At 47.3% G+C, this 15056-nt stretch overlaps 3 protein-coding genes across 3 annotated transcripts; 2 read left to right on the forward strand and 1 right to left on the reverse strand.

Moving 5' to 3' along the window:
• Window positions 1-5150: 5150 nt before the first annotated feature.
• On the reverse strand, window positions 5151-5916 carry LOC9270193 (uncharacterized). Its single transcript, XM_015761268.3, has one exon. The coding sequence runs from the start codon at window positions 5862-5864 to the stop codon at window positions 5325-5327; it is 540 nt and encodes a 179-aa protein (XP_015616754.1). The 5' UTR covers window positions 5865-5916; the 3' UTR covers window positions 5151-5324.
• Window positions 5917-8353: 2437 nt separating this feature from the next.
• On the forward strand, window positions 8354-9864 carry LOC4349833 (uncharacterized). Its single transcript, XM_015760624.3, has 2 exons — window positions 8354-8586; window positions 8692-9864. The coding sequence occupies exons 1-2, from the start codon at window positions 8480-8482 to the stop codon at window positions 9725-9727; spliced, it is 1143 nt and encodes a 380-aa protein (XP_015616110.1). The 5' UTR covers window positions 8354-8479; the 3' UTR covers window positions 9728-9864.
• Window positions 9865-12005: 2141 nt separating this feature from the next.
• LOC4349834 (pentatricopeptide repeat-containing protein At5g15340, mitochondrial) lies at window positions 12006-14782 on the forward strand. Its single transcript, XM_066305468.1, has 2 exons — window positions 12006-13987; window positions 14143-14782. The coding sequence occupies exon 1, from the start codon at window positions 12229-12231 to the stop codon at window positions 12814-12816; it is 588 nt and encodes a 195-aa protein (XP_066161565.1). The 5' UTR covers window positions 12006-12228; the 3' UTR covers window positions 12817-13987; window positions 14143-14782.
• The last annotated feature ends 274 nt before the right edge of the window (window positions 14783-15056 follow it).

The raw sequence follows: 15056 nt of genomic DNA on the forward strand, positions 1-15056 counted from the left end.
GTAGCAGCAGCTGCCTCGTTTGGCACATACTAGCTCTTTTAATTTTGTGCATTAAATTTCACCAAATTAAAATATTATTTGGTCTCAAATACTCCTTAATTGGAGAGCTGGACACGTACGTCCAGTCAGCAGTGAACCAAATGGACGTGACTACATGAGGCAGTTCATGCATTTTGTCTGTCATTCTACTGTGCGTGCCACAACACTTCTACTGAAATTTAGAAAGAAAGAAAGAAAGGAGCTCCCCCCCCCAAAAAAAGAAAAAAGAAAATCTAAAAATAATTTTGAAACTAAAAGCTGATTTGGAAAATAAAGTACTGTTCATGGAAGACATCAATTCAATAGTTGCTGGTGAAACATTAACAAATGAAATCTATAAATACTCTATCTGCAAAAGGATAATCGTCGGTTTTGACTTTAAATTTGTCGTTGAGAAAGAACAAATATTTTGTATTAATCTAATTATTAAAGTCATAACATTATATCTGTTTAACGGTTAAAGTTTTGTAAATTGATTATTCAATATATATAGCTGCAGTGATATACTACCTCCGTTTCAGATTATAAGACTTTCTAGTATTGTCCATATTCATATAGAATAAAGAAAGTCTTATAATATGAAATAGAGAAATTATTTTTTAAACAACACGCACCAGACAGTATCAGTGACATATGGTTAAAGCATATGCATAAACTCGCGAATGGTCCACGGCGAGCTTCTCATCACGGTGAGCGGCGGCGGAGCGACGACAAAGAATGAGGCACCGTGGCCAGTGGACGTCGGTGATCACTATTTTGCCGGAACCTGCATTATTAATTCATTATTTGCTATTGATACAGATTGCTTGTTTCATTGTTTTAGAAATGATCTAATTATTGGTCTATTCTGTTTTTTATCCCAGTGAGATTTTTTTCTTCTTTTAGCACTTTCACATAGATCGATTTGCATGGATGCAACCATTATTAATTGTTAAATTAGTTAGCTGATGCAATGAAAAATCTGTGACTATTCCTCGCAAAAGAAAAACAAGAAAAAAATAATTCCATTTGCCTTTTAACGATGGCCCAAGAAGTGTGAATGCAAGAGGAGAGGTTCGCTGTGTTTAGATCCAAACTTTCAACTTTTTTTCATCATATCAACCTGTTATATACACACAACTTTTCAGTCACATCGTATCAATTTTAACCCAAACTTCCAACTTTGGAAGGAAATAAACACAGCCTATATATCGTAACATTAATTTGCTGCCTCATATGTTCCTCACTTCAGTTTCCTGCTTTATCTATCTCTCCCCCCTTGACTTAGGCCATCACTGACCGTGCTTATTCTTAGTGTGTCTGGTTTTTGTCCTGTGTTATCATGCATCCTTAAAATCTCTTTGCCTGCAAATGAAAACGTTTATTTTACATCCCTAAATTTTACAAAGTCTAAATTAAAATTCATCCCTAAACATCTAAACACGATATTGTACATCCCTCGACTCTTCAAATCGGTTATTATACGTCCCTCAACTTTTCAAACCATTTACTTTATGTCCCACAATGAAAACTAAGTCGATTTTAGCTATGCAACATCCTAGTCAACACATGAAAAACTAAAAAGTGGAGTTCATATGTCATACTAGATGAATACCCCGCCGCGTTGCTGCGGGAAATTAAGTTACATAATATGTATAAATAAGATGCAATATAATTATTAAAACTAAAATAAATTGATACTTATGAATTTTGAGCGTAAAAATAATTGAGATTGTATGGTGTTATGAGAGAAGAAAGAATAGACAATTTAAACTATAGATCTATCATCCAGAGTACTAAACATGCGCACACAGCTCACATGGGCCACACAGGCCTAATCCAAAATCCCCATTGCAGCCTGACCCCTCCCCCCCCCCCCTCAAAGGACCCGACATCCCCGTCGGTCCAACTTACCCAACCCAGCCACACAGACAAATGTCCATGAACACACCCCAACTTACCCAACCCAGCCACACAGACGCATCTTACTTACCCAACCCAGCCACACAGACAAATGTCCAGGAACACACCCCCTCTATGTCGGTCCAACCAACTTACCCAACCCAGCCATATAGACAAATGTCCAGGAACACACCCCAACTTACCCAACCCAGCCACACAGACAAATGTCCAGGAACATACCCCCTCTATGTTGGTCCAACTTACCCAACCCAGCCACAGAGACAAATGTCCAGGAACAGCCACACAGACAAATGTCTAGGAACACACCCCAACTTACCCAACCTGGCATCTTACTTACCCAACCCAGCCACACAGACAAATGTCCAGGAACACACCCCCTAGCCACACAGACAGACAAATGTCCAAGAACACATCCCCTCCTAAGGCATCTTAGGCCTCACACAGAGGCCACATGCGCCATGCTTGGCTCTTATACAACCCTCCCTCCAGAACTCCAACCCAGCCACACAGACATCTTGTACAACCCTCCCTGTGTGAGGCCACATGCGCCATGCTCGGCTCTTGTACAACCCTCCCTGCTCCAACCCAGCCACACAGACATCTTGTACAACCCTCCCTGTGTGAGGCCACATGCCAACCCTCCCTGTGTGAGGCCACATGCGCCATGCTCGGCTCTTGTACAACCCTCCCTCCAGAACTCCAAACCAGCCACACAGACAAATATCCAGGAACACACCCCCTCCTAAGGCATCTTAGGCCTCACATAGAGGCCACATGCGGCTCTTGTACAACCCTACAACCCTCCCTCACACCCCCTCTTAAGGCATCTTAGGCCTCACACAGAGGCCACATGCGGCTCTTCTACAACCCTCCCTCACACCCCCTCCTAAGGCATCTTAGGCCTCACACAGAGGCCACATGCGGCTCTTGTACAATCCTCCCTCCAGAACTCCAACCCACAGACAAATGTCCAGGAACACACCCCATCCTAAGGCATCTTAGGCCTCACACAGAGGCCGAATCCTCCTCCCTCCAGAACTCCAACCCACAGACAAATGTCCAGGAACACACCCCGTCCTAAGGTATCTTAGGCCTCACATCACACAGAGGACCTTAGGCCTCACATCACACAGAGGTCACATGCGGCTCTTGTACAACCCTCCCTCACACCCCCTCCTAAGGCATCTTAGGCCTCACACAGAGGCCACATGCGGCTTTTGTACAACCCTCCCTCTAGAACTCCAACCCAGCCACACAGACAAATGTCCAGGAACATACCCCCTCCTAAGGCATCTTAGGCCTCACACAGAGGCCACATGCGCCATGCTCGGCTCTTGTACAACCCTGTGGCTCTTGTACAACCCTCCCTCCAGAACTCCAACCCAGCCACACAGCTCCTAAGGCATCTTAGGCCTCACACAGAGGCCACATGCGCCATGCTCGGCTCTTGTACAACCCTGCGGCTCTTGAACAACCCTCCCTCCAGAACTCCAACCCAGCCACACAGACAAATGTCTAGGAACATACCCCCTCCTAAGGCATCTTAGGCCTCACACAGAGGCCACATGCGCCATGCTCGGCTCTTGTACAACCCTCCCTCCAGAACTGCGTAGCCAACCCATCCAACAAGCGGGCCCACTTACACGCACTACCCCACTTACGCTTTCGTCCTCGTTTTGTGTAAAAGGGTTAACCCAGGAGTGGCATGTTTGGAGGGAAGATGTCTTATAAGTCGGTTCCACCCTTGCTCAACTAGCAAGGTGGTACTAAACATGCGCACACAGCTCACATGGGCTATATGGGCCTAATCCAAATTGGGTCGGGCTGTCACACCATGTTAGGCTACCAGGATGCACAAGACACCCGGTAGGTTTTCATTTTTCATCTATAGTGCCTCGTGTATTTAGGTGAGCGCGCGAAACCCCATAGCCCAACCATGGGACACCAAGATCCAAGCCAACATCAGTTGTATACAACCTATTTAGTTACGCACAACAGCCCATACATAGGTGTTAATCTACAGTGTGCAACCCATAAGCTCATAGGCCTTGAATTGGAACTCGATCCAAGTAGAATACGGGAGAGGTCCGATTTATATCATGGTGGAAGGGAACTTTGCTCGTGGCTCCTCTTCTTCGGAGAATGGGTGCCCTGGGTGCGTCTCCCCTCGCCACTTGCTACCATGAAAAAATTGCCCCCACACAATCGCCAACCAAATGGTTGGAGAATAAATCTCCACAGTCTCATTCCACCCTCCTGCGCTCTCATCAGTGTGTCATCGTTCACAATTAGCAGAGCTCCTTGACGGTGGCATTTCAGGACCAACTCTTAGTTAAACCTTGAACAACAAGTTCTTCAAACTTTATTCAAATCAAGACGCATTCGATTTTTTTTTCTCACTATCTTTGCATTATCTCGAGTTCAGACTCTAGTTTTTTTCAAGGGATTCAATTTGATATTGTTTTCCTTAAAATTATTGAGCTAATATTTATGAAATATTAGGAATTACGACAAATTTTTGTAGAGTAGCAAACTAAACTGGACCTAAAACACATTGTATCGTGCTGTCAAACATTAGCTCATTTCGAAATGCTGGATAAACTTATCTCTTTTACTGCCTATTATAGTTGGTGTTTATTTATTTATTTATTTATTTTATTTTATTTTTTTTGCTGGTGGTTGGGTGTGTGTTGCCGTGGTAGGGGTGTTGCCCGCTTCTAAAATATAGTGATGTGAATGAGGCATTTCTTTCTTGTGGACATCTTGGTTCACGTACTACAACTAGAAAAGTTTGTCTTCACAAAGTGAACCAAGATGTCCACAAATACAGTAGTATGTGAACCAAGATTTTACTTTGTGAAGATAAAACATAGCTGATAACGTACTACAATTAGAAAAGAAACAAATAGAGATAGAGCATGAATTATTTTTACTATTCGGACATGTACAAAGGTACAATCAATTATGAAATCTATACAATTTAGAGACTATCAATTTAATTACAACAATTAAAACAATATGGTATCTAACTATTTATGTACCAAAATATTTTTTCCGTACTCTTCATTCCTTTCTTTCACCCCCATGTAACAAAATTTTCTCTAATAGATGCTAAGAGTTGATTCTGAGCTGTTATCATGCGTACGTAGCAACCATGTCTTTTTTCCTCCCCTCTCTTTCTTTCATGCATGTCACTAAATTTACTCGTATAGCAATAGAGAGGGTCCACTAATAAAGATCGTTGTACATGCTGCTCTTAAGTGATATTCGTCTACAAATGGATGATTACACATTTATTATGTGATGATTTAATTTGGGACATGAACATGAGTGTATTTCTCTAAACGTACGTCTCCATGGCATTGGCAGCCTCCTTCAATTCCTCAGCAGACGCGGCGGTTTCGCACCTGTTTCCTGGGAGGGTTCAAGGTTCTCGTCGGGTACACCTCGCCACGCGGCAAGAACACGCCGGTGCCGCCGCCGCCGCCGCCGCACCACGCCGGCGGCGCCAGCCACTGTGTCGTCCCGAACCCCGGCGCGTGGTACCGCGCCATCCCTCCGTCGATGACGCCGCCGCCGCCGCCGCCGGCGGCGAGGTGCTGCTCGCGGCGGCGCACATGTGAGCGGCCGTACGGCGGGGTGGCGCCGCCACTACTCGTCGTCGTCGTCGCAGCCGCGGCACGTTTCTCTCCCAGTCTGCCTGCGCCGGCGGACGGCGGCGACGTGAGGCCGAGGATGCCGACGAGGCGCGCGGCGAGCTCCTCGACGACGGCGTCGCGGCGAGCGTGGACGGCGGCGGTGTGATCGGCAGCAGCAATAATGCCGATCTCCACCAGGATCTCCGGCGGCAGGAGCCGGTGGCCGACGGCGTCGTCGTCTTCAAGCTGGTGCTCGCGCACGCAGTAGCAGCCCGCCATAGCCATTGCTGCAGAGGTTGCAGTGGGGATCGATCGAGAGGAGATTGGATGAAGAACTGATCAAGAACACACGGTTGCACGGCGAATTTATAGTGGAAGCACACGGCGTCCGTACGTGTGGGAGACGACGGCGAAGCACGCACACGGTAATTGCATGCATGCATGCGTGTGCATAGTGGGGAACGTGTGTGAGTGCTTTAATTAATTTTCACACGTTGTTTCCCTTTTTTTTCACATTTTTTTACTTTTGGGTTTTATTTTTGTTGGTGAAAAAAATGGGTTGGGCTATGTTTAGAATCCAACTGCGTATTTAGGTTATTTTTCCGCGTGCTGTCAAAAAGTGATACGGCCTCAATTACTGAGTTGTTAGCTTGTAATTAATAGTTGTTTCAGAGTTTTGCTGACGTGTTCAGATTATCTGTACGGTTCATGTTTTTAATCGTTGAGGATAATTATATGCACATATTATCTGTGGTGGAACAACTGCCATTATAAGTAATTACAATTTTGAGGACAAGAAATAATCGATCATTCAGTTTTCTAGTCACTGATCCTTATTACAATTTTTTTTCATACTGAAAATTCAGAAGAGGGATCTGAATTTTTCCAGAGTTTCCACTCAACGGAAAACCCGGCTTCGGCCCATCATTGATAACGTCGTCCTAGCCAGCAGGCCCGGATATGATGGGTATGCTTTTCATCTGTGATCCAATTCCGGCCGAACCAGGATGGGCACAAGTAATTAAGCGGAAAAGGTCTTTTCATCATGTCACCGAATTACAAAATCGCCTCTCAACGGAAAAAAAAATCAGATTTATGACATCCCTCACCTTACGAAACTGGGTCACTTCTGGCTTGACTTTGGTTGACCCCCAGTTTTGTCTGACGTGACGGCTGAATCAGCGTGACTCACATGGGCCCCACATGTCAGTGAAACAACAACTTATTCTTCCTCTTTCCCCATCTCCCCTCTCTTCCCTCATCTCTTTCCAATGCACGACTGACGTGAGAAGGCGGCGCGGGCGGCGGGTGGCGGCCGGCAAGGAGAAGGGTGGTGAAGAGGAGATAGGCGGTAGCGGCGCCGACAGAGAGGAGTTCCGTGGCAGCAGCGTCGGCTAGCCACCGAGCTTGAGCTCGCCCGCTCATCAGCGGAAAGGCAGCAACGGCAGGTAGGCAGTGGAAAGTCGGCAGAAAGTCGACAGTGGCGAGCTCGGGGTGAAGCCGGTTGCCATCAAGGACCCCCTCCCCGCCAAGCTGGGCACACCGGCTGCTGCTGGTGCGATCCATGGTGGACGGGGACGGAATCGGTGGTTGAGAGCAATAGGCCAGGGCGATTGGGCGCAGTGACAAAGCTAATCATAGCCCTGGTACCTCGCCAGCTACCTCCTCGCGCCCCACCTCAACCTCGTCAGTTGCGCCGTCCGCCTGCGCTCCCTGCGTCCCTGTGCCCCGCCTCGAGCTTGTCGATCGTGCCATCCTCCCACCTCTCTTGCCTCCCATCTGTCGTGTGTGGAGGAGGCTAGGCAGGACGAGGCGGGAGAGGAGTCCTGCGGTGAAGAGGTGACAGCGGTCTGGCCCGAATAGATCCCTCGATGGAAGCGACGAGGAGAGGCGGAGTTCACTGATAAGGTCACCGCTAAGCGGCTCGTCCCTCCCCATGCCCCCCCACTTGCTCTCCCCCATGCTCCCTTGCCTCGGCTCTCCCGTCGGCCACAACCCTTCTCCGGTTCCCCCTACCCATCGCCGGCCGCCATGGAGGCTTATATTGAGATGGAGAGAGGATAAAAATGAAAGATGAGGATTGAGGTGCTAACATGTGAGACCCATATGGGTCCCACGCTAACTCAGTCGTCACATTGAATAAAACCGGGGTCAATACTACTTAAGGACCCAAAGTGATATTGTTTTATAAGTTGAGGGATGACATATATTTGTTTTTTTCGTTGAATGACGATTATGTAATTCGGCGATAAGATGAGAGACTTCATATGTACTTTTTTTTCCTAATTAAGCCGCAGTCACATTCTGGCCCAATTACATTCACGGTTCACCGCATTAAGATCTGGCTATTGGAGAGTTTTACAACTTATACATAATACAAGGGAACTCAATACTTTACAGGTTCTGCCTAATTTCAGAAAATTATGTGTTCACCAGATTTAAGATTTTTCTTTTTCTGAAGACATTAAGATTTTTTTTCCTAATTAAGCCGCAGTCACATTCTAGCCCAATTACGTTCACGGTTCACTGCATTAAGATCTGGCTATTGGAGAGTTTTATAACTTATACATAATACAAGGGAACTCAATACTTACAGATTCTGCCTAATTTCAGAAAATTATTTGTTCACCAGATTTAAGATTTTTCTTTTTCTGAATACATTAAGATTTTTCTTGGGATAAAGATAAGGGAGAGATGCTATTTAGTTTCTGGAGGGCAAAAATTAGTAATCCCTATTTCCAGTAGGGTGATTGACAGGTGGGTCCATCCCCTCACATGCCAGGCACCGGAGAGACAATACAGCGCCCCCCCCCCCAATGGAAATGCCCAAAAACAATAAGACGACCCCGTCTATCCATCGATAAATTAATTTTCAGAATTGATCCGGCAGCTCGATCGCCATGTTGCGGTGCGACGGCGACCGCGTGGTCATCGTCGGCGGCGGCATCGCCGGCGCCCTCCTCGCCAAGACGCTCCAGAACCACGCCGACGTCGTGCTCATCGACCCGTACGTGGCCGCCCGCCATTTTCTTTCTTCTTCTTCTCCTTTCATTCAAGAAGGTGCAGGGTGGCTAGGCTAGCTGCAACGATCATCAATGGCGGAGCAATGCAGGAAGGAGTACTTCGAGATCCCGTGGGCGAACCTGCGCGCGAAGATGGATCCGGCGGCGGTGGCGCGCACGGTGATCCCGCACTCGGAGTACCTGACGCAGGCGAAGGTGGTGACGGCGGCGGCGGTCGGCGTGGACGACTCCGTGGTGCTCACCTCCGCCGGCGGCGCCGTCGGCTACGACTTCCTCGTCGTCGCCACGGGCCGCGAGTGCAGCCGCCCCCAGAAGCGGGAGGACCGGCTGCAGATGTTCGAGCACGACAAGGCGCGGATCGCATCGGCGGGGTCCGTCCTTGTCGTCGGCGGCGGGCCCATCGGCGTGGAGCTCGCGGCGGAGATCGTCATGGCGAGCCCCGAGAAGCGCGTCACCCTCGTCCACGGCGGGCCTCGCCTGCTCATGGTGATGGGCGAGAAGGCGTCCGCCAAGGCCCTCGAGTGGCTCCGCTCCAAGAACGTCACCGTCCTGCTCGACCAGACCGTCGACCTCGCAGCCGCCGCCGCCGGCGCCAACACGGACGACAAGGTGTTCACGACGTCCGCCGGCGAGACGGTCGCCGCCGACTGCCACTTCGTGTGCACGGGTCGCCCCGTGGCGTCCGGGTGGCTGCGGGAGTCGTTCCTCGGCGAGCACGTCGGCGGGGACGGGAAGGTGGCGGTGGACGAGCACCTGCGGGTGGGCGGGCTGAGGAACGTGTTCGCCATCGGCGACATCACGGACGTGCCGGAGGCGAAGCAGGGGTACCTGGCGCAGCGGCACGCCATGGTGGTGTCGCGCAACCTGCGGCTGCTGGTGAAGGCCGGCGGCGGCGACGGCGGCGGCAGCAGCAAGGAGCGGAAGCTGCACCGGTACAAGGCGTCCAAGGCGGCCATCACCGTCACGCTCGGCCGCCGCGACGCGCTCGCCGAGCTGCCGTTCATGACGGTGATCGGCCACCTCCCCGGCGTGATCAAGCCCCGGGATTACTTCATCGCGCGGACGCGAAGGATGATGGGGCTCAGGACGGGCGCGCGCTATGATCAATCCATGTTTCGCATCTGAGAATTTTTGGATTGGATGCACGCCATCCGAGGCGATCCGACGGTCCCAGTATATATATATATATATATATATATATATATATATATATATATATATATATATATATATATATATATATATATATATATATATATTATATACATGAATTTGGACTGCCTCGTCTAGCACAAACTTTGCTCAATTTTGATCAGATCGGCTGATATGTATGGGTAATTGGTTTTTGTTTATTGTCCTATACTAAAGAATATCATTTGTAGACCTCATGAAACTATTTCCACTATGCCATTTGCAGTTTTGTCCCACAGCTAAAATGATTTCGAGTAGTGCTAACGTAAAAAGAAATGAAGGTATATATCAAAAAGACCTAGTATCATTGATTATGCATAAAATTCCAACAGCCATCTCAAGGCTCTAGATGGGACTCATTGATAATGGTGGATGCAAAGATTTTGATGCAAGGGATGCGCTGGGATGAGGGGTTCAATGTGAGAAGCAGGTGTTTGTGTGGGGGTCGATTGCTTGGGTTGGGGCAAAGGGGAAGAGACTATGAGAAGTTACAAAAATCGAGAAAAATGAAAATAGCAACACTAAAAGGAGGAGGTGAATTGTCTAATATAACCATGGGAAGAGGATGTTTCATGGGCTGTTTGGATCAGGACCTAAAGTTTTAGTCCTTGTCACATTGAATGTTTGGACACTATTTAGAAGTATTAAATGTAGACTAATGACGAAACCACCATGGACTAATTCGAGAGACCAATCTATTTAGCCTAATTAATCCATGATCAGCCTATGTGATGCTACAGTAAACATATGGTAATTATGGATTAGGCTTAAAAAAATTGTCTCGCGAATTAGCTCTCATTTATGTAATTAGTTTTAGGCAAAATTGGTTATAGAGCATCGAAAGTTCACGTTTTTGGTTTTATAGCATCAAAAGTTACCGGTTCACTTTAATAGCATCCAAAGTTCACGCTGTTCCCATTTTTAGCACTTCCGTCAATTTTTCCATCCGTCTTGATCGTTATTGATCCAGCCACACACATGATATGACATTTCTACCCCTCATTGACATGCATTATACTTGTACTTGTGAGGGGTACAAACGTCATATCGTGTGTGTGGCTGGATCAAGACGGACGGAAAACGATCGAGATTGACGGAAGTGTTAAAAATGAGAACATGGTGAACTTTGGGTGCTATTAAAGTGAACCGGTAACTTTCGGTGCTATAAAACCAAAAACGTGAACTTTCGATGCTATATAACCAATTTTGCCTTAGTTTTATTATTGGTCTACGTTTAATACTTCTAATTAGTGTCCAAACATCTGATGTGATAGTAACTGAAATTTTGTTCCTAATCCAAACATCAAGATAGATAGTTCCAGACGATCGATGTTTTTCCATTTAGGTGCATTGTTTATTGTGTGTATGGATAGATAAGAAATTAAATGCTTCTATTATTTGTTGAATGCAAATGAATTTATTATTTTTTTTATGTATCAATTGATTTCTGTATACCTTGTATATATGATTTTAGACAATTCGATCCCCAACCTCTTTTCAGATAATTCCAGTCATGTATGCCCAAGAAATTGAACACGAACAATACAATAATGTGTGATGGGAAAGAAATCATGTTTTAAGAAAGTGATGTGTGTTATTCACCTGGTAATATCATGTTTGTGTCATATACACTTTTTTATTTAATTGTATCATATATACTTAGTATTTACCAACATTTTCTCTATTTGTACAGTTTTCTTCCTTGTAAAGTAGTGAAACTATATTTCAGCCAAGATACTAATGTGGGGAAGGGGGGGGGGGAGTGTTCTGCAAACGATTTGAGAGAGATTTTAGGAGATTTTCGGAGGGAAGGAAAGATGACGACGCGTGAGTGGATGAACACTAGCTGGGCGGGGGGGGGGGGGGGGGTCGAGCCGGGGCAGCTCAGAAGCGACCTATATGGCACTAGGTTAGCACCAATGCGTCTGGCGCTGAGCTTAGTGACCTCACCGATAAAACCCCTGCCACGTCGACAGGAGATCTGCTCGGCCGCCACGCTCGGTAGGGGTCAGCGCTAAGGCTAACCTTAACGCCATCTGCCATGGCGTTGAACCCGTGGTTTATTTTTGGATGAAGTTTTTTTTACGATCTAGTTCGAAATAAGTTTTCATAAAGGGCCAATTTGTAAAAAGAGTTTTAAAAAACAAAACGCACCAACCAAATCTGCACCACGGAAAGAAAAGAAAAACCCTAGACCAATGAGTAAATCCCTAATACTAAAATCTTACTGCAGAGTGCAGACTGACGAGAATACGAGAGACGAGCCCCTCCTTCTCGTGTCCGGCGAGGACACCGGAGGCGGAGGAGTAGGCAGCCGGACGGAGCGGCGGCGGCGGCGGCGGCGGACTCGAGTTTCTCCGGAGGCAATGACGCGCGAGAAAAGCTCACCGTATTGCTATTGACTATTGAAAGCCTTTACGCAAGCAGAGCCGGCAATGCGTCGGCACTACGCCGTCCTTCTCCGCCGCGCCGCCTCCCTGCCGTCTCTCCCCCTCGTGGCGTCCCTCCACGCGGCGGCGCTCCGCCGAGGCGCCGTCCTGGCCCCGTCCCTCATCCACGCCTACTCCGCATGCGGCGACCTCGCCTCCGCGCGCAATCTGTTCGACGAATTGCCCCCGCGGGACCGGACGCTCTCCGCGCGCACGGCGCTGGCCAGCGCGATGTCCGCTCACGGCCGGTGCCGGGAGGTCCTCGACCTCTTCGCCGGCCTTGCGGAGGAGGAGATGGACGACAAGGCGGTGACCGCGGTTCTCGCCGCGTGCGCGAGGGCCGGGATGGTGGACGAAGGGAGGAGGGTGTTCGCGACGGTGAGGAGGAGGCCGGCTCTGCAGCACTACACGTGCATGGTGGAGATGCTGGGGCGCGCCGGCGAGGTCGAGGAGGCGGAGCGCCTGGTGGCGCGGATGGGGGCGCGCCCGGACAGGGTGATCTGCGCCGTGCTCCTCGCCGCGTGCCGGGTGCACGGCCGCGTCGATGTGGCTGGGAGAGTGCACGGGTTGATGCGCCGGTATGGCATTGCCTGATTTTTGCACTTGCTGCTTGAAGCTCACAAATCCTGAAAAGTTGAAGCTGATTGGAAACTGATGGGAAGGTGGAAATGTTTGTTCTTCAAGTGCATTATTCTGTAATTCTGCAATGCAATGCAGCAGAAGCCCCAACGGTGCAACCGTGCAATCATTGTGGTTTGAGGCTTCTTTTTTAATGGAGGAGTTTATTTTCAGCTCTTCCGGGAATTAGATCATTCCTTATGAAATTCAGAAGGGGCTTTGCATGATGGGTGGTGGGCATTGCATGAATGGATGAACCCTCGAGATCAACTTATGTCTATGCTCTCACTGAACTGTTTGATGCGAAGAGAAATGGATGGAAAGGTGGTAACCATTGTTCTGGCAGTTTAGAGGGACTGTGTGAGTGCCAAGCAGGTGAAAATGTGGATTCTATTGAAGGCTATGTCAGTTTCATACTGTCATGTGTAGCAGGGGCAACATTATGACAGTGTATGAACCAAATGAGTGTCAGTCATTTCCTTGCTGGCCTTGTATGGTTGCATACTTTGACATCTACCACACTGAAATGCCAGTCAGTTTTCTCATTTTCAGATTGTGCCTGGTCGGCTTCTTTCACATTGATTAATGGATCCAGCAGTGCAGCACACAAAGCAGTAGCTGGTAAGTTGTCAAGTTAACAAACTGAACTGTCAAACTTGAGTAATTGCTGAAGAGCAGGTTTGTCAAAATTTCTGCAAAACTGTCAAACTTGGATAGCAAGGCAGGAAAAGTCTATTAGGACTTTGTCAAGTATGATGTCGCTTTGCTGAAATTTATTCAGAATCAAGTTATGAATCTCCATTGTTCTGGCAAATCTCACGTTATGGGATTGTACCTGCTGCTATGCAATGGGTAGTTAGTTAATTGGAGCTTGCAATCTCCTGTGCCTACAGCCTTGTGAGGGGCTACCATGAGTGAATTATGCGTTCGCAAAAAAATACCATGAATGAATTATCAGTTGTGAACTTGTGAATTTGTTTTATCTCGAGTTGGTGTGAATAACTTGTCTGGCATTTGATTGGAGCTCTTGGGATCCTTCAGATAACTTGGATATGGCTGTAAAAGAATAAAGAGTTGGGCCTACGAGTTCAAGACTCTGATAGACTGATGCTGGCAACCTGATTGTGCAAACTGGCAGGAAAAAGAGGTAAGACAAATACAGGAGTGCCATCTCCATCTTAACCTTTTCTTGAGTCTTGATGAATTGATGAAGAAAAAGAGCCATAATTTTCACGGCTGCCAGAGCAACTCTTTCCTGTGCCAGACATTGCTATGCTGAATTGCTGATGCTGACACTTGTAGATGACTAGAGAAACATCAGCAACACATGGTTGGCGGCCAAGAAACCCTGCACTGCAAAGCAGCTTCCTGCCCAGGAAATATACTGAAGATGAACTTGACTGCAATGGCGCTTTCTGCCGAAAAATTTGCACCGCGCATTTTTCCTTCCACAGGTTACAGGTACAGTTTCTCTCGAGAATGTACCAGATTCAGATCCCCCGTGTCACAGTGAGTGGCGTTTCCTCAACGGTTGTTTGCCAAGAACAAACACAGCCGTTGCTTTCGATGTTGTGATGGATCTGGAGTGAAAGTCTGCATGATTCCAAACTGAAGTTGCCGTGCAGAAGTATGTTAGTGTTGCTTGCAGTCTTGTTTTGTCATTCGTGCTAATCTGAATGAGTACTTCCAGCAAGTGTGTTTCTCGTGTCTGTCTTTTGCTGCTAATGGATATGTCTTGTGTTCTGCTAACCACACTTGAATTCAGTTTGTTTGTTTGGCCTGGAGGTCTTCAAATTTCAGCCAGTTTTTTCTTCTCTGGATCACTATTTCGCGTTATATACAGACTGATTAATTTCTTTCAGTTGTAACTTGGTCTCTCTTTTTTCCCCTGATGTAAAGTTAGTGCATGATGAGAAATGTGATTACCTTGTAGTTGGACCAGTCTACTGAGTTCAAGTTCTATACTTTCACGGTAACTTGTATTTATAGCTAATTATTATTTCAGTAGTAAACGATAGCGACATACCCGTTAATAGTGATGTGCTGTTTACGGTAATTTCTTCAATCTCAAGATATACCGGCATAGTCTTTCCAATATGTTCATAAGGTAAAGTGTGTGTGCATACGCTCACGTATGCGCAGGTTGCGAGTTTTTGCGTTTATATTGAGTTTTGTAAAAGAAAAAGGAGAAACTACAAATAAAAATGTGATTTGCC

The sequence above is a fragment of the Oryza sativa genome, chromosome 11 (assembly GCF_034140825.1).
Source record: "Oryza sativa Japonica Group chromosome 11, ASM3414082v1".
Taxonomy (NCBI): Eukaryota; Viridiplantae; Streptophyta; class Magnoliopsida; order Poales; family Poaceae; genus Oryza; species Oryza sativa.